Raw genomic sequence first — 19473 nt, 5'->3', positions numbered from 1 at the left:
GAGTAAATGCTTCTTTCTATTTCATAACAAATTTATTATCAGCTTGTGTATAGTGAAGTGCATAATGTATGTTTAGATCAACATTTGTAGTATTACCCAGTTCCTCTTGGTAACATTTAAACACTTTTTTTGTCTTAAGGTTAAAGCAACACGGACCAGTTCAAAAGAGGTTTTCGAGATTTCAGCAAATGAGGTCAGATGTGCTTCAGAAAATGGTGAACGCTATCATATTTATCGAGTTTTTAATGCTGGCACTAGAGAGGTACAGCTGGTGAGACTCACAAATGTGGTGCACAAAATGGACAGCAAGGAGGTTCGTCTGCTCATGGTCATCTGAGCCAGGTGACTATTTTCACTGTATTTGCCTCCTCATACAGCTGGTAAAATGAAGACGGGTTTGCGTAAACAAGTTGTGCCATCCATGCTAGCATAGTGATGTGGAGAGTTTAATGGTTGAGAGAGACTCGTGACAAAGGTCAAGCAGCAGACAGCCTACAATATGACATTTATCATGGAACATGCCTCCATCAGAATCTAAAGGAATTTCAGTGGGACTTTCAGATTTTTTTTATAATACGCAGCTTACATTTTAAACCTGTTCTGTAGCATCATTGTTTTACAGAAACTTGTCAGTTTTGTCTACATTTTTTAAAGATTGTACACTGAAGAATACAATTAACAGTCAAAGAAGTGATAAAATTTGTTTAACTTTTAAGAAACAATTTTTTAAGTGTTTTATTCAAGTGGTGTTTTAATCTATAATGTGCCACCAAAACCATTGACAACCAAGTGTAAGATTCAATGTTTATTGTGTCAAGATAAAACAGAAAAAAAAAATAAAAGTGAAAAATGAATATGATTATTTTTAGTTAATTGATCTACCCAACAGCACAGAAAGACAATGAAAAATCTGAAAGTTATCTCATGTACTTTCACAGCTGCTGAAAACTGTTCACTAATGTCTTCATTATCAATTTCAATGGGGATTGGTTTCTATCTCAAGAAGTGTTTGGCATAAATCACTGCCCAGAGTGCCTACTCTTTCATTTCTCTGACAAAGATCTGTCTGAATCGCTTGTCTTTGCTAACGTGCATTTCTCATCTGTCTGAATAACTTCGTCATTACTAACATCATGTTCCTCAATCGCTTGTCATTGCTAACGCGCATTTCTCATCTGTCTGAATAACTTCGTCATTACTAACATCATGTTCCTCAATCGCTTGTCATTGCTAACGCGCATTCCTCATCTGTCTGAATAACTTCGTCATTACTAACATCATGTTCCTCAATCGCTTGTCATTGCTAACATCTCATGTCTGAACTGAACTCAGAATGGGTGTGGGGAAAGCAATGATTTACCATTTACTAAAAGCACTCACTTGCAATAGATTTTGGTAACATGCTCAGTTCAAGTTGGTCAGTCATGAGAATGAAAGTTGATATGAAGTACTCTGAGTGCAAAATAACATGCAGCCAAAATGCATTTCATTTAGAAGTGGCATTGTAAACATAGTAAACATTCAAACAATGCAACGTCCATGCCACAAGTCATTTATAAGCATAGTTCACAATCAACTGGTGCATGTTTGCTTTTCATAACTGATCTCATTCACACCTGTCATTCAGTTCCCATTTGAGACTTCAATTCCTGTATCTGTGCTATGTTAAACAAATATTAGAAGAGCCTGCTTTATTCAGCAGATTTGCCTTCCACTGGTCAAAATCCACCTGTTTATAATAGTTCAGGTCCTTTTCTGTCTTTCGACACTTGGGTGAAGGCATGTCTATGGCGTCTGGAAAAAAGTGGTGGGGGAAAACAAATGAATAAGAGCAACCAACCAAAACATGAGACCACATTCAAAGGCACAACTAAAGTACAACCAGTTTCAAGTTTAAAATCTTTCTGTAGCTCATTTACACATCAGGCCATGAGAGAAAAGTAAATAAACTGATATATATTAAATGTCCAAACACCAATGAAAGTTCTGTAAGAGTTGCCTAAAGAGAACAGAGTAGTTGACTTCCTTTCAGACATCTGTAAAAATGTTGCAATAAATAATTATAAACTGACTCACCATTCACAGCATCTTCCACAACTTCAAGCAAACTTCGCTTTAGTGTTGGTGATCTCTGGTTTGTTTCCTCTATTGATGAAAAAAAACAAACCATCGTTGAAAGAAAGCAAGCAATGTCATCTGTCATATGTTTACTATGATTCTGAAGAACAGTGTACTTGTAGAGCTTCAAGATGGTGGACTGCAGTGCCACCTAAACAGACAAGAATTCTGAGCCAGGCTCTATACCAACATGGCATATCTTTAGGTCACAGTGTCCATGCTTTAGCATTGCAGCACACTTTCAAAACATTGAAATATTGGCTGAGCTGTAGTGCTAATGCTTATTATAGCTTTAAATTAAAGGTTCATAAATATAAGTGCTGCATTCTCAAATGGAAGAGTAACCTGAATGCAAAAATCTTGATGGAATTTTATTAACTGGGAATGATCACCTTGCATGGTCAAAACTATTTTTCCCATCTGAGTCAGAAGTTTGTCCATGGTACTTCGCTTCACACCAGAAATCTCTTTCAAGCGCACTTGGTCAATACGCACCTTCAGGTATCTGCAAAATCCACTTGCTGTGTTCATAGGACATCTACCATGACTAATTAATGCACAAAATAATTACACTTAATAATTAACTGCCACTAACAACAGATGAAAGCCTTGCCTGGGCTCACCTTGCCCAAGAATCACAATATCAACTTCAAAGCTCTAAATTATAATTTTTATATTAAAAATGCAACAGCACCAAGTATAGGCTATACATTTTATTATACAATTTGGTAACATTCTGCTAATGTCTTTAAAAGTTGGAAGATCTTGATAAAGTATCAATGAAATAAAAGATGAATAATATTTCTGTTAAGACTACTCTCTCACCTGCATGCACTAATGAGAGAAGCCGCACGAAACAAGGTTGTGTTTGTTTCAACATCGCAACACTGCACTTGCTGGTACCTAAAGTGAACACACCATATAATGGCGATATTGGTTGCCAACACTCAAGAGCACACATAACTCCAATATTGTTTTTCAGCATTTAGAGCTTGTATAACTCCAGTACTGTGGTAGTTTTAAACTGTACAAATCCAGATGTTTATTATTATGACAAACTTTCTGTAAGAACTTCCTCATGACACTTGACCTTTTTTGAAGGACATTCTATAATCATCATACAGTCCTAGACTTTTTTTAAAAAAATCAGCTAGAAATATTACAATTAGCATACATTCACAGACCAGTCCAAAGTTAACAGGGCATATTGCAAGTCACACAATGACGCCTGACGCCATTTTCTTTAAATTCATTTTTTCTTTAAAAAATAGAAGCCTTTGTCATCACTATTCTTCAGTTTTCAGGTACGTTTGACATTGTTATCTCTTAACACACATCAATCAACTGGGATTCATTAGTGATCCTTTGCAGAAGTCATATGTATCTTTTGCACAAATTGTGTTAAAAAATGGTGCATTTTAAGAGAGGGTTTTTGTCTGCCAGGTTACACACATACTGATCAATTGCTCTTACCTGGAGATTTAGTTCCCCTTTAAATCTTCAGTACAGGTTAACAATAGCAGAATAAGCATGACCAAGTAAAAGTGAAAAAAGACAAAAACAAAAAATAAACTATGGTTTTTAAGAGCACTATTTCTAAATTAACTTTAATTTATAGGTGTTTAATGTCATGGCTCATGAAATGAAAGCAGGCTGCTTGATCTTCCTATGACTTCTCTAAGTTACGACCTGATTTTGATGGATTTTAGTGAGGGAGATTTTACCATAATATCATAAGACAAAATGATCAGTAGCGATATCACAAACCAAAATGAAACTGGAAAACTGATGCAAGTATCTATTACCTTTGTTACACAAACAAGGATGTTATCTAATTTAGCTGACTCTGTGCAGAGTACATTCTCACATACCTGTCTAATACCTTTGATGCCAAATCAAGGGCCTCCAGGCAGCCAAACTGCACAGCCATGTCTCTCATACTGGTTTTAGGACAAAGGTCCAGAATGCTCTCCAAAGTTTTCAGTGATGTTAGATAAGCACTCTTTTTCAGTCCTGATAATTTTATTGACTGAACCTGCAACACACCGGCTAATACATACAACAGCTTGCATGACCAAAACTAGTCTCTTTTTTCTATATTAGACCATGTCAATTTTTTTTTTTTTTTTTTTTTTGCTGCATATCATTTATTCTGAAAAAAGAAAGATTCCAGCAGACCATAAACTATACAATTTGAAGGTGTCAAGCATGCAGATTTGAACACATTTCTTCCTTCACTCTGCCAAATGGCAACGAAGAGCCAAGAATACCAATCAAATAATGTCCCTTGTTACAAAAACAGTCCACATTCCAGAAGCATGAGGTATCAAACATTTCTGCACCCTGCTCCCAATGCACATTATGACATTAAAGTGAAGCAGTGACCAAAACTGATCTTGTATGTTGAATTTACTATGAACTTTAAAACTTCCAGTGCAATTTTTCAGTGAAACATGCCTATCAAACAACAATGTTGACAGCTTGTCTAATCCAAAGATTATCTATAGAATTCAAAACCTATGACCATATAGTTGCTACCCTTGTCAGACATCAGGAACTCATCACAAAAATCAAGCAGTGCAAGCTGTTAAGACACGATGTTGCAAGGGAAATTAATACAAAAGCAGACAGAGAAAGAACCAGCTTGCATAGCTGAAGGAGTGAACTAATTATTCCATACAGGATCTGCTCACCACCACTCAAGACATGCACAAGTGACAAGCCTTGTCAGCTGCTGTATCCAGTTATTCCCCATGACGACCAGTACCAGTCAAGGGATAAATGACTCAATAAGCCAATATAAACTAGCAAACTCTAAAAGTGCATAAAATTAAAGACAAACAGTACACGCACGCACCTGCAATTCAGCTTATGCAAACATAAGACAACAGAAATTATGTTCTTCAATATTTCAAATCCTGTTTCGTACCTTGTCAAATGGCTGTGACAAATAAGTAGCTGCCATGTCCAAACATAGCAAAATGACTGCAGTATCAGTCAGACGCAAAGCTGCCACGGACATAGTTCCTCCTCGAACATTCAGCAAACTCTTCAGTTCTGCTGCTTTCCTGTAGAGAAAAGTCACTCCAATCAGACAACTGATTATGATTTCACTCAAGAACATGTTTGTGCATTTTTACCCCTCCCCCAAAAAAATTAATAAAGCATTTCAACATGATGCACATCATATTATCAATTTAAGCCGCTGATGTCCATACCTAGTCTATGCAAATGAAGTAGAAATAAAAATAAAAGCAGATATTCCTGAGAATAAGAGATGGGTAACAGTTTCACAGCCTGGCGGATATAAAGGCAGTGACTGTATGTGGTTCGCGATCTCTGGGGTATGGCATCTGGAAGACAGAGAAAACCCCTCTATTTCTGTTGCCTTTACCTTCCCTATCTATTTATGTTAAGCTGCTGCTGAATGGCAGCTGGACTTTTCCAGTCACAAGCAGGCCTTAAAACAGAATTTTCTGCTATTAGGTCACATGCACTAAACCAGACTATAAAACCTATTTACAAGAATAGCTTTCATTTGGGATAGCTCATGATGCCATGACGGGTTATGGACAACCTCAAACTGAAAAAGGGGCCTAGGATTTGCAAAGTATTGTAAAGAATTTAGGGTTAGACCTAGTTTGTGAAAACTTGTCATGACGTCCTGAGAGACTGGCAGACAGCTCAAATGCATATGAAATGGAGACCAGCACTGACAACAGCAAAAAGATGATCAATGGCAGCACCAAAGCAGAAATCTCTATGAACAGGGTACAGTTCCAAGAGCTTAGCAGCTTCAAGTACTTGGGAGCCACCCTCTCCAAGGACGGCAGCTCCACACGATATATCTGTATCAGGATCACTACAGCAACAGTGGCAATGGCTTGACTAGATAAGACCTGGCATAGCCATAAGATAAGGTTCACTACCAGGTATAAGCTGTACAAATCCCTGGTAGTGCCGATCTTGCTCTGTGGATATGACAAGTGGACTCTGCTCGCCGACACGGACAGGAGAATCCAGGCATTTGACAACAAGTACCTGAGGAGAAACAACGACTTTGTAAGAAACATGATGGCCACACTCATAGGACAACAGGAACCTCTACTTTCAACAGGTAAGCGACAAAAGATGGTCTTCTTTGGCCACGTGACCCGGCACGACACCTAGTCGAAGACTGTTCTTCAAGGCACCTTGGAGGGTGGCCGACACCGCGGTGTCCAGAGGAAGAACTGGCTTATGTACAGGACCTGCTGACTATCGCCCACAACAGGCAAGAGTGGCGGCCTGTCAGCTGGCATGTCTACCTACCCATGTCATCCCCCCTAACCACAGGTGGCGGTCAAGGGACGACTGACCGACACAGTGATAAAAAAGTTATGCACTGTTTAAAACAACAAAACAACTAGGCTACATCACATTCCCTACATTGCTGATAAAAAAATCACAGCTAAAACTTAAATCGTGTGACGACGAGTGAATGAGTTTGACCAAATAAAAGTGTGATACTTACAGCAATGTTTTGTCGTTCATTATGCCTATCTTCTTGCCAAGGTTTCTATACATCCCTGACTCAGCCATGGAATAATCTCGGTCGACAGAAAGATACGATGATGATGATGGTAATGCGGTGATTCGCAAGCAAGGTAAAGATAGTTAACACTATTCAGTAGCTTGGAGCAGGCTCCAACTCTCTGGTTCAACTCTCACAACCTCACTGCTTGTTGTAAACGTCACGGCTCGCGCGCTCTGCCCTTGATTCATGGGAAATATTCTCAAAGTATTACTAAATACAAAAATGAATCTAAAATGTATAAACCTTGATATATTTATCTTCATCTTTACTTACAATTAAAACTTTAATATACGTTTTGATTTATTCCACCCGGAAGTTGAGTGTCACATGCTATCAACATGGTGGGTGGATATTTATGATTTGGAAACAATCATTACAATCAGAAGCAGCCTTTTGCCGTTGTTTAAAAAATGGTAAATTACAATTTTTCTAACATTTTAACAACTATTTATTTTAAGACAAACTATTAACAAGGCTATCCTTCGTCTTCTTTTTTTTTCAAGTTCAGCAATTCCCTTCAATTGCTTTTCGCAGACGACGCACGACATTCACAGAACACAACAAACAGCTGTATTCTGCAGTCTTTATTATCAGCTTGTCGTTTACCAAATAGATATTGAACAGGTTATAGCTATCAATACAACTTGAACATATAAGCTATAAAACTGCTTTTGATTTTCTGGACACACACCTGATCAGGCCCGTTCTTAGCCCCCCCGGGGCCCGAGGCAAAGGGCATGTGCGGGGCCCTCACGCCACGATCACACGGTTTTAGTTGGGATCTAAAGTCACTTTTTTCCTCAGGGATATCTCGTCTTTTATCATTGACAGCACGCTGCATACACATTACAAGTTCCATAGGCCTAGTTACCATATCAATAAAAAGCGCGGGGCCCCTTGAAGCGCGGGGCCCTAGGCAGATGCCTCGTCCGCCTGCCCCTAAGCACGGCCCTGCACCTGATGAATATGTTAAGTAAAACTTAAAAGTCCTATAAAATTATAGCATGTCTGTAACAGCTATTTTGTATGTTTCAGCCGTCGACTCCTCAACTCTCACCACAGGAGGAGCAGGAAAAGCTGCTGGAAGAGGCTCTAAATGTTGTGAAGAACCAAGCCTTTCAGATGAAAAGATGCCTGGTACAACCAATAGTTTGTACATGAATCTCTTGATTCCCTCATTAAATACATAACACAAATAGTTCGTGTAACATAACTATTAAAATTATAACATTTTAAACAGAATTGTATTCATATTATAAAACTTAACACAAGTATTATGTTTAAGTGTAAATCTCTTTGGGTGTGTTTGCAGGACAAAGGGCGTTTGATGGATGGACTTAAACATGCTTCAACTATGCTGGGAGAGCTACGTACATCTATGTTGTCACCAAAGAGTTATTATGAATGCTGTATCCTTATCACAGTTGACTGATCATAGTATCATTAGTATTATTTATCATGGACATATACAGAACTGATTTTGGGTAGGTACAAGCATGTCAGATGGTTTTTAAAATTGTGTTAAATATTAAGAGATGCAATTCACTTTTAATGATTTTTAAACAGAGTACCCATACAGAGAGGTGGAATGCTTTTAAATAGCTTTTGTGCTTATGGATAGTTGTAATTCTTTTGGAAAACTGGAATATAACACTAGCACTATAAGGCCGTAGAAGGACACAGGTTACAGAAATAGATATATTTTTCACATGTAGATTAGAGACAGCATAGGTAAACTGGTAAATAGTTATTGATGCATCAATTCAAGTCCTTTAAAGATTTGCTTATCAGAAGCATTTAATTTTTTAGAAGACATTTTTTTTTCTATCATGTGAACAAGGAAAGAATTGTTATTTTCAAAGGATATTACCTGTTTTTGGCTGACAAGCATCTTTCATTTGCACGTGTATGTTGGTGGGTGTGCACTTCTGTTTGTGAATGTGCATTTGTTTGTATGGGTATGAGAGGTTTGACTAAGAAAGTACAGATATATCTGATTATTTACGTATTAGCTGTGGCCATGCAAATTCTTTAACTAAATTCTTCACAAACTGAAATTCGAATGTTGACTGTAACTCTTCTGATATTGTTCTTGACCTTAACCTACATCAGATATGGCCATTTCAGATGAACTGCGGCACTTAGAGATGTATCTTGTTGATGAATTCCAGAAAGGTCGAAAAGTTGCAGACCTGTATGAGCTGGTGCAATATGCTGGAAACATTGTGCCTCGCCTGTAAGTTACAGGGGCTTGTCACTAGCTATAATGTATGTTAACCATAATATTTCCAACTTGCGTAATATCTTTTGAGACTAGCTCAACTCGTCAACGCTTTTTATTGTATCTAAAGCAGGTGCTAAAAGCAATCATTTAATCTTTAACCCAGAATGACCCAGCCAGCAGCAGAGGGCATTTTATTTAGACAGGGATATGGAAATGAATATATTGACCTTTGTATTGGGGAAGTTACATCACATTTCCTATATTTTAGATTTATCCACTAGTCACCAGTCATCTACTGTTTTGGAGGTTGACAGAGCTGATAGAAAGTGTTGTTGTGTAGGAGAAGGATAAAAAAGAATTGTTTGCAATTTGTGTATCCTCCAGAAGGATGTATTTTTAGATTAAAATGCTACAAGATCATTCCCTATATTAGAAGCTTTCTGAAGTATTTTTGGAGTTTGGGATTAAAAGTAGTTGACAAATGTGAGGGGGTGATGATAAATTATGCAAATTTGTGGATGTTCTGCATCATATTGTCTTTGAGTGGATGGAGTGGATGAGTTATTTGCATATATTTTGCATATATGTATTGGTTGTAATAGGAATTTTTGTTATGTCAGATTTGTTTTATTATGTGCTTAAACAAAATTAGTGGGTATAATAGCATTGAACAGATAGTAGTGGAGATGGGTTGATTGACCAGAGGAAGTGGGGCACGGATTCTGTGTGCCTTTAATAAACAGCATGATAAGGATATTTTAGTTGTTTTTTTTTAAACCTGTTAAAATGACCTGTGTTTGTAAAATCATGTAACTAAATTTGAAGCTCCACTCAGTTTTGATGTGGCACATTGGTTAAATGTCATGTCAACTGCTGGTCTTCTTAAACAATGCTGTGGGATTAACCATAGATATATGAAAATGTATGATGATTTAATATGGATTAATAATGGGTTATTTGTGTGTATGTTAGGTACCTTTTGATAACAGTTGGCACAGTGTACATCAAGTCAAATGAACTGTCACGTAAAGACATTTTGAAGGACCTTGTGGAGATGTGTCGTGGTGTACAGCATCCACTGCGGGGTCTGTTCTTACGCAACTACCTTCTGCAATGTACCAAAAATGTTCTTCCTGACAGTGAAGAAGACAGCGCGTATGTCTGTGCATGTTTGTTAAGATATAGCTGTATGAGTTTTTTTCCTTTAGTTGTATTATGTATTGTTTGAATTAGAAAGGGGGAATAAGGTTTGTGGAAAGAATACTGAGGATAAAACCATCTTTTGTCAAAGGTTTGGCCCACAGGCGATTTCTCCTGTCTGAATCAATCAAAATTTATTAAATTAAATGTCTGCCGTTAAAGTGATATAAAATGTATAGTTTTTTGGGGATAGAAGTTTGAGGAAGCAAGATTTTTACAAGATGTATATCTCTTTGGGGTGAATGTTTGAAACAGACTAATAACATGTCACTGTCTAAGATAACCTTCAAGGTTAAACTGCAGGGGCACTGATTCTGGAACTGTCATGGACTCCGTTGACTTCATTCAGCTTAATTTTGCGGAAATGAACAAACTGTGGGTACGCATGCAGCACCAGGGTCACTCGCGTGATCGTGAGCGGAGGGAGCAGGAGAGACGAGAGCTGCGCATCTTGGTGGGCACCAACTTGGTACGTTTGTCCCAACTGGAGTGCATCGACATGGAACGCTATAAGAAAGTGAGTCATGTTTCAACAAAATTCCCAGTATCCATAAAAGTGAGTCAGATTTAATATGGGCAGGTTTCTCCCTCCCCCAGTGTAATTACAAAGGATATTAATGTAATATTTTGCTTAGAAACTAAAATGACTATAAATTTAAACTAATATGTCATCCAATTTGCATATAAGACCAAATAGACATGTCTGTGCAATGCTCCTGACCATATCTCAGCTATCTCCAGTCAATAAAATATTTTAGTATTTAGTCATTGAGATGGATTGTTTCTCTTGCCTTTTTAGTTTTTTATAAGTGGCCACATTAGAGGCTCAATATTTGACAGCAACAGATGGTTTTATTAGAAACTTGACATTTGGCATCCATGGATAGCTACATTAGAGACATTTGACATTGATGGGTGGCTACATTAGAGGTTCTGTATTTGGCATCCGTGGATGGCTACATTATAGACTCAATATTTGACTTCTGCGCTCAGGGTTTATGTTGCTGGTACTCAACTTCAGTTTTTAGTTTTTTATTCTCCTCGCTCATTTCAAATGCTTCTTCTACGGGTTCAAAAATTTATGAGGTCATTTTCTCAATTGAATGTAAAATTTTACATAATGTTTTTGTATTTCATAGTGTTTGTATTACAATATGTAGAGGAACCACAAAACACTGAATATAAGGGGACGAGCACTGGGTAGGGACGAGCACTGGCTGAATTTGTACCCAGTGCTAGTCCTTTTTCACACAGTTTCCTACTCATCTTTGTTTTGCAATATCATGATACTCTCAGTTCTTGTTATTTGGTTCCTCTTTGTGTTTTCTGCATTTGTTTTATTCATTATTAGTACTGTTGTTTATTCTTAGTTCATATGTTATTCGTTTGTTTTCCTGTCCCTTGTATGGTGTGTGTGTCTCGTTCCTGTTTTTAGGTACTAAGAGCATGCTCCTTAGGAGTGTGAATATGTGCTTTATAAATTTTGCATTATTTATTACCTGCCTTGTTCATCGTGGCCTCCTCTGCCTTAAGATTTATAAAATTTTGTTTGGGTAATTAGAGGAAAGTGAAGATTAAGTACAAGCGGGTGGGTTTTTTTTTTTTTTTCATTTTGTTATTTTTGCAAGACTATAAGTCTGTTTTAAAGGTCATTGTAACAGTGGCAGTGATACATATGCCTCACATAGGAAGCTGTTGGAACAGTATGAGTCGATCCAGAAAGGATTTGCAATGAGGGGGAAAAGTTTTACATGGTTAAAGAGCAATGGTAGCTATGTATCTCCTACAGTCATGTTGTCTGGTCAATCAGGGAAGAAATTTATAAGCTATGTGACACTGACTCATTTATTTTAAAGAGCATGGAGTGGGTTTAAATATTAACACAATAACCAAAGTATTCATCAGAAAGTAGCATGTTCAGCATGTAGATTACATGTGGGCATGTGCACAACTGCCATGGGTAAAAGCTTAAGGTGAAGGTTTTGCTTAACTAAAAGATTATCAGAGTAATGAATGTGAAACATTTATTACTCTTGCTTTTTAAATTGCACTTGCTTATTGTGTCCACTTTGTGTAGTCTGTACTCCCAGGAGTGCTGGAGCAAGTTGTCAATTGCAAGGACCCAATAGCACAGGAGTACCTTATGGAGTGTGTCATTCAGGTCAGTGTCAATAATATTTGTACCCATGTCTGTTTGACCATTTGATGGCTTGTGTCTACATGGAACAATGTATGTGTAGGCATGAACATGGTCTTTGGATTTTTCATAAATGAAAGCAGACCAAAACTTTATTGCCATTACTTTCCAGGTCAGTCATTTGTTTATGGTCAGCTATCAAAGCAATTAGTTGGCACACCTGGTACTGCAGGATACTATCACCTGTCTGGTGTGCTCCAGCCTTCTCTCTGGCAAGGTGCTGGGTCTGCAGATCTGTTGTGGTTAGGAGGTTGGCCTTCTTGACATGAGCACTTCTGCCAGGCCTTGCAGTTCTAATAAGATAAAGATACATGACCATACTTCAACAAGACATAAAGATTCAAACAGGTTCCTTACTCCCTAAAATATAAATCATATTTCATTGTGGTCCAGATAAAGTGATTATATATGTGTGGGCTTATGTTGACTTACATGTCTGTGCAGGTATTTCCAGATGAATTTCATCTTCAGACCTTGAGTCCTTTTTTGCGGGCATGTGCAGAGTTGCATGCCAGCGTCAATGTGAAGAACATCATCATTGCTCTTATAGACAGGTATTGAGCATTGTGTATACTACAATGACAGTAAGAAGTGTCATATGATGGTGTATGTGACAAGATGAAGGGCAATGTAATCACAGCTGCCTGTACAGTGCAAATTACACAGTGTGCTTTTGAGAAATTGGATTTGTCAAGGTCTGGGTTGCTAAATATGAACATCATGCTTATACTTCACCTTGTCAGTTTTATAGAAAGTCTTAATTAAGGTATGGCCATTTGTTTGAATTATGTTTCATGCTGGGTGGTCAGTCATAAAATGTCTTGTGTGGACTGGTCATGTCATGTCAGTCACAGGCTGGTTAGTCATGTCATATTGTGTGCAGGCTGGCAGCATTTGCTCAGAATGAGGAGGGCTCAGGCATCCCATCTGAAATCCAGCTATTTGATATTTTTTCTCAGCAAATATCACAGGTTATTCAGGTAAGAATTGTGGTGTTGCTAATTTCCTATTTCTTGAGACCTGTCTAATGTAGTGACTAAGAAATGTAACAAAGATCTCTTACTTATTTAGTCCACTTCATCCCTAGCTGATGTGTAAAGCTTCCTCTAGAGACCTCCATTTTTGTCTTTCAGCAGCATATTTAGTAGTGTTGTTCCATGTCTGTTTCTGCCCCTTCAATTTATCTTTTCCAGGTTTCTTTTATTGGTCACATTTCCATTTACCATATGTTTCCCTTTTAACTCTGACATCTTGAAGTGTGTGTCTCCAGTTGCCATTTATGATAATGTGGCCAATTTGACATGATACTCTTCCATTAGGGGATTTCCATGTCATTTAATGTGCAGTTTTACTTTCAAAAATTATATTCAGATAATTTGAACTGTACATGTGATTTAATTGTGTGTGCTGTGTGCAGAACCGTCCAGACATGCCACCCGAAGACATCGTGTCCTTGCAGGTGGCACTCATTAACCTGGCACTAAAGTGCTACCCAACACAGGTGGACTATGTGGACAAGGTTCTGGAAACTACTGAGGACATATTCAATCGTCTTAACCTGGACCAGTAAGAACATGAAGAGTGTGGAATCAGTTGTTCTTGGGATGGCTTCTTGTCATATGAACTTGTCATACTTATTGCCAAGATGAACACTTTCACTATTAATTGCTTGATTAATGTTATTCAAGAAATGCCCAATACAAGATAAAGTTTTAATTGTCACAGTGCTTAAAACTATGTTTGTCATAAAATGTATGCATTTTAATGTGAGATGCAATATTGGAAGTGAGACTGTTGTAAAGATGTTGATAAAGCAACAAGGAACAAGATGCAGTTTGGGATGACAACTTTCACAGCTAATGTGCTAGCAAACTAACATAAATCAGCGAACACCTCTTCGGATAATAAAACAGTAGCCCATACTGCTTAAGTATGCTTTAAAATGTTTTTATGATTATTTCATTTGAGTTTATGATTTAGCCTTTCAGTAGAAGCTGACATATTTTTTTGTTTCAAAAGTGAGTACAGTGTTGATCACGTTGCTCTTTATTTTAAATGCATAAACCTTTAATATTTTTATTTGTTTGCTGTAGTCTGGAACATGGCAGCATGGTTTCCAAAGAGCTGATGCGGCTGATGAAAATTCCTGTGGATACTTACAACAATGTGCTGACATTGCTGTCTTTACAACATTTTGGTCCACTCTTTGATTATTTTGACTATAAGGGGCGAAAACTCATGAGCTGCCACATCATCAGCAATGCTCTTGAAAATGAAACCCACATTCTGTCACAGGAGAATGTAAGAGCCCTTCCATTAGGAGTTTGCATTATGAATGTTAGGTGTATTGGTAAAGTGTTATTCGAACAATAATTAAGTATTCACAAATCAGCGTTCATAACAATGATGAATTAAAAATAATGGGATTTTTATTGTGAGCATTACTATCATTCTATTAGGAAAATGTTACAGATAGTGTTGGATGTGCTTTTGTTCTTCAGGTGGATGCTATCCTGAACATTGTTAACTGCCTGGTACAAGACCAGAATGACCAGCCAGAAGAACCTGATGATCCAGAAGACTTTGCTGAAGAGCAGGGACTCATGGGAAGATTTATTCATCTGTTACATTCAGAAGACCCCAATCAGCAATTTCTGGTGAGCAATAGTAATATTTGCAAAGTTAATCAGAGTAGAAAACATGATCGAGTAGACATGCAGTAAAAAGACTGTAAAAATCGTTTGTACAGCATAGTATACTAGCATGACTATACAAACCTATAGCTAGCTGATTATTGCAGTATGAATGTACAAGCCTCTGTCTAATTATCCTAGCACCAGTATACAAATCTCTGGCTAGCTGATTATCCTAGCATGAGTCTATAAAACTTTCAGCTAGATGATTACCCTAGTATGTGTAGACAAGCCTTTTACATCATCCCTTTTGTGTCTCAATAATTTTTACATTTCTGGTCACTTAAGCCAAGGGGATTTAGCAAGGAGACTGTACTGTCTTTGTTATGACAGATCCTCAATGCAGCCAGAAAACACTTTGGCAATGGTGGCGATCAACGTATTCGCTACACACTACCACCCATTGTGTTTGCTGCTTACAGATTAGCTTTCCGCTACAGTCAGCTAAAGGAGGATGTAAGTATTAAGTCACTACATGTACCTTTATCTTAAACTCTATCCACAATCAGCAGCACACAGCACCAGTGTGTAAGCAACCAGTGCTAGTGATTTTCTGCAAGCCATAACACACAGTAAATCTGAGAATAAGGACATGCCATGCTTTTTCAAGCTAATCTGAAGAAAAGAGTTTTCTCCTAATGAATAGTATTGTGGGGGGTTTTTTTTGCACTTCTCAAAATGAGAACTGGAAGTATAAGTGCCAGAAGATCTTCAGCTGTTAAATGAGGGGGCATCTAAATGGCTTCAAATTTTTTTCATTTTTTTAGGATGAAAACTGGGAGAAGAAGTGCCAGAAGATTTTCCAGTTCTGCCATCAAACGATCGGTGCACTGATCAAGGCAGAGCAGGCAGACATTCCCCTGCGCCTCTTCCTCCAGGGAGCTCTGGCAGCAGGGCAGATTCACTTTGAGAACTCAGAAACTGTAGCTTATGAGTTTTTTTCACAGGTGCGTGGTGGTTTGGATCATACTCGCTAAAGAGGCATTTAAACATGCTTCTAGACATACATGTTTTTATACTTGCTTATGTCAAGTTATTGATTTATTTGTTTTCTTGAATATCTGTATAAAAAATTATCCATAAAATAAAAGTAGCCTGACAATATTTTTTTACCACATGTTGTTTAGCTAAAAAGTTGATTGTTTTCACCAGGCTTCTCCCTTTATCAGAATGACCTCAACTATTTTAGCTAGTTTGAGTTAATTGATTATGTCATGGCATTACAAGGATGAATTGGCCAGTGACAGTTCACCTCATTTGTATAATTATACTGTTGTTTTGATCAAGCTTTTTAACACCATGGGGGAAGTTTTTATTATTGACAACTCATTTCAGTTTGTAGCTATAGGGTTGATTGTTTTTATCAGGCCTTTTCACTCTATGAGGATGAGATTAGTGACAGCAAAGCTCAGCTAGCAGCCATCACCCTCATCATTGGCACACTGGAGCAGATGGCTTGTTTTGGGGAGGAGAATCATGAGCCACTGAAGACGCAGTGTGCTCTCGCTGCTTCAAAACTTCTTAAAAAACCTGACCAGTGCCGTGGAGTTGCTGTGTGTTCCCATCTATTCTGGTCTGGTAAAACAGCAGCCGTAGATGGAGAGGTGAGGAAATGTTGATTGTACTTAAAGCTCAATTGCTTACAACTGCTTGTTTCACTTTGCTGCAGACATTGATGACTTTCAGCAAATAGACACTATCTTACTAAACAAAAATGGATGCTTGACGATACACAGAGGACAGATCACACAATGGCACATAACACGATTTTCTCAGAAATCCTTGGGGGTTTTAAAAAAATAAAATTCCGGTGACCAACTGTGTTTATTGCCATGTTTTGCAGAAATCATGTTCAAAACTATAAATAGTGCACTTAAGAGAGCACAGGACCTACTTTTATGGTTTGCTGTTCCCTGGAGAGTTAGTTCCCCCATAAATCTTCAGTCAAGCCCAACGATGGTAGAATAAGCCTGACAAGGTGAAAACAACAAAGAAAGACATTATGATATGGTTTTTAATATCTCTATTTCAACATTTACATAAATGAACTTTTTAGGTCATGGTACCTGAAGTGAAAACAGACTGGATGGGTGGATCTCCCTACTATGACCCCTCTCAGTTACAACCTGATTTTGGTGGATTTTAGCAAGTTTTAATTGGGATGTTTTGCTGTACATTGTGTACACTAATAACAGCTTTGAATTTGTTTTAATGTTTCTGCAAATTTCATGATGCTAAGTATGTTACTGTCTCACATAAATGAACCACATCTTTGAAACTTGCTGTCTGCTAGCTTCATGATGCAAAGCGAACAACAGACTGCCTCAAGAAGGGGGTCAAGATAGCCAACCAGTGCATGGACAGCTCTGTACAAGTGCAGCTGTTTGTGGAAGTGCTTAACCACTACATCTACTTCTATGAGAAGGGATGTGAGCAGGTGAGTGTGTGGGTGAATTTACACTCACATTTATCAACATTTCTCTGAATGACAGTCAGTGACTATGTTGGTAGCAGCAATTCTTTCAGACAACTGGATCTAAATTCCACCCATCTACCCTCAGCAATTACAGTATAATAATAACTGAAGTTTAAAAAAATTCTTCTACATGCGTTGGAGATGTGGTGTGAGTAACTATACTTTCTCTCGCACGCTCAGAAAGATGCAGGAAGAGAGCTGGCGGATGTATTATCCTTTATTGAATGGGTTTAATAAAATGTCATGGCTACATCCCTCTACAGCAAGATTCAGCATCAAGTGTTGACCAGCAATAAAACTCTGCAGGTGTCTGCCCTGGTTCTGTCATGTTGCTGATCATCTGTCTAGCATGTCTTCATTCCATCTTGGGTCTGCCTTTCTATACACCCTGCAAATGCTTGTGATGCTCCCATAGGCCCATTCCAATTAGCACCATTAACCCATATCAATCACTGCTGAGCACACTTTTTGGCATCAGTGTGCACCAGCAGCCTAAATATAAATCAGGCTACCACCCGCCCTTCTACATGCAGTTGTCTGTCCCTCTTGGGTGCATGTGACCCTAAAGGAAAAGAATGATATTACTTATCATTAATTTCTTTCATTGCTGCCTTTTATTTCAATAAATTTTGAGGACAGTAAGATGCTCATTAATTTTTCTATCTTCTTTCTTAACTCACCATTTTTGGGTTGTTTTATTTCCAATCAGATATCAGTGCAGGTGCTGAACCAGATTATTGCACGGGTGCGAGAACTGTTGCCCAATTTGGAAGCAAATGAAGAGACAGAGCAGATCAATAAGCACTTCAAAAACACTTTAGAGCACCTACAGCTGAAAATGGAAGCTCCAGATTCAACTGTATCTTATGAAGGACTTGTGTTGTAAACTGTGCATGTTTAGGAGAAACAAAATGAACATGATCAAGTTGCAAGTTGACTCGCAGGTTTCACTGTAAACTCAGTGGGAACTGTTGAGACAGAGAGGGACAGAATCACTACCATTAATCTTTGTTGCAATGTGACATTTGTCTCTGTCGTATTAATCACTTGTATTTCAGCTGAGATAAGCATTTAAATAGTTACACATATCCTCCTTCATGTCACAAATTTACTTTGATTTAAATATAGCCATGGCTTTTTCCAAAGCAACACTTTAAGAAAGCAAAAGTTTTTCGGAAGTGTTTTCTTAGTAGCTGTTTGTATTTTCTGTTAAAATGACCTCACCAAATGAGGATTTTTTTTTTCATCTGATGCCCAATGAAAATTGCTTATATATCCTTTATAATAAAAAAGATATGAATGAGTGCAATAGTAGCTGTTCTATTTGATACACACATTCCTTTACCAGGCAGTGTCATGAGAAAGAAAGTATCTTTTCGGTGTTAGCCATGGAAGACCAGTTTTTCTGCATGCCAAGTACCCTCAGACTAGTCCTTATTTTGGAGTGCAACTTCAGTGCAGACTCTAATGTGTGGTAGTTTGAAACTTTGTAGCTGATCAGAACATCAATGATACCAAAAGAACACATAATCATTTACAGTTTCATGTAGAATATTTTTGTGTCCTATTGCTGTGTATATTTGAGAGAACATGATGCATTTTCAGCGTGGCATCCATGCTTGTAGCACAGTTAAAAAAAGGAGGTAAAAAGTATTGTCTTGTTCTAACCCTGATGTATATTTCCTCATTATAAGGCTTTCATCTCTATCCCTAACGTTTACCCAGTACTTTGCTGATCTTGTTCCTGTGAATGAGTTGGAACTTCTGAAGTTTGATGTTGAATCACCTGTCTGTTAGTAGCGCATGTTGACCTTGTATTTATTTGTGAATGAAGTGTGCAGGCATCAGTGACTTTGTCAAACGGCATGTTAAGGTAGCGCTTAAATTAAATGATTTCAGAAATGTGAGAAGTGTAGTAGTCATAAAGATGTGCATTTGATTCAATGCTCTGAATTATACTGTGATGCAAGTGTAACAGTATCGAACTGA

The 19473-nt window shown here is 37.8% G+C and overlaps 3 protein-coding genes across 10 annotated transcripts in view; 2 read left to right on the top strand and 1 right to left on the bottom strand.

Moving 5' to 3' along the window:
• LOC112553340 overlaps window positions 1-850 on the top strand; it is a 52361-nt gene extending 51511 nt beyond the window's left edge. For all 7 annotated transcript variants that reach the window (XM_025220484.1, XM_025220482.1, XM_025220481.1 and 4 more), the window contains one exon: window positions 140-850. In XM_025220484.1, coding sequence (XP_025076269.1) covers window positions 140-337 — 198 coding nt within the window. In that variant the 3' untranslated portion in view covers window positions 338-850. The remainder of the gene's footprint in view (window positions 1-139) is intronic.
• On the bottom strand, window positions 793-7448 carry LOC112553342 (origin recognition complex subunit 6-like). Of its 2 annotated transcripts, XM_025220488.1 has the most exons (9): window positions 7386-7448; window positions 6632-6872; window positions 6048-6159; window positions 5048-5186; window positions 3990-4153; window positions 2944-3021; window positions 2511-2623; window positions 2077-2145; window positions 793-1794 (listed from the first exon to the last, which is right to left on the bottom strand). In XM_025220488.1, exons 3-9 carry the CDS (start codon window positions 6143-6145, stop codon window positions 1661-1663), a joined length of 795 nt encoding a protein of 264 aa, XP_025076273.1. In that variant the 5' UTR covers window positions 6146-6159; window positions 6632-6872; window positions 7386-7448; the 3' UTR covers window positions 793-1660. The 2 variants fall into 2 exon arrangements, with proteins under 2 accessions (XP_025076273.1, XP_025076274.1); XM_025220489.1 differs by lacking the exons at window positions 6048-6159; window positions 7386-7448 and having other exon boundaries at window positions 6632-6853.
• LOC112553341 (vacuolar protein sorting-associated protein 35-like) lies at window positions 6995-19423 on the top strand. The gene is made up of 17 exons (XM_025220487.1): window positions 6995-7107; window positions 7730-7831; window positions 8007-8103; window positions 8807-8930; window positions 9891-10073; window positions 10422-10635; window positions 12196-12279; window positions 12760-12869; window positions 13199-13295; window positions 13733-13881; window positions 14409-14616; window positions 14817-14972; window positions 15342-15464; window positions 15776-15955; window positions 16376-16612; window positions 17302-17445; window positions 18194-19423. Exons 1-17 carry the CDS (start codon window positions 7105-7107, stop codon window positions 18368-18370), a joined length of 2388 nt encoding a protein of 795 aa, XP_025076272.1. The 5' UTR covers window positions 6995-7104; the 3' UTR covers window positions 18371-19423.
• The last annotated feature ends 50 nt before the right edge of the window (window positions 19424-19473 follow it).

Source organism: Pomacea canaliculata, linkage group LG12, assembly GCF_003073045.1.
Source record: "Pomacea canaliculata isolate SZHN2017 linkage group LG12, ASM307304v1, whole genome shotgun sequence".
In the NCBI taxonomy this organism is placed as follows: domain Eukaryota; kingdom Metazoa; phylum Mollusca; class Gastropoda; order Architaenioglossa; family Ampullariidae; genus Pomacea; species Pomacea canaliculata.
Note: the sequence above shows the minus strand (reverse complement) of the source record. Positions and strands in the feature narration are given on the sequence as shown.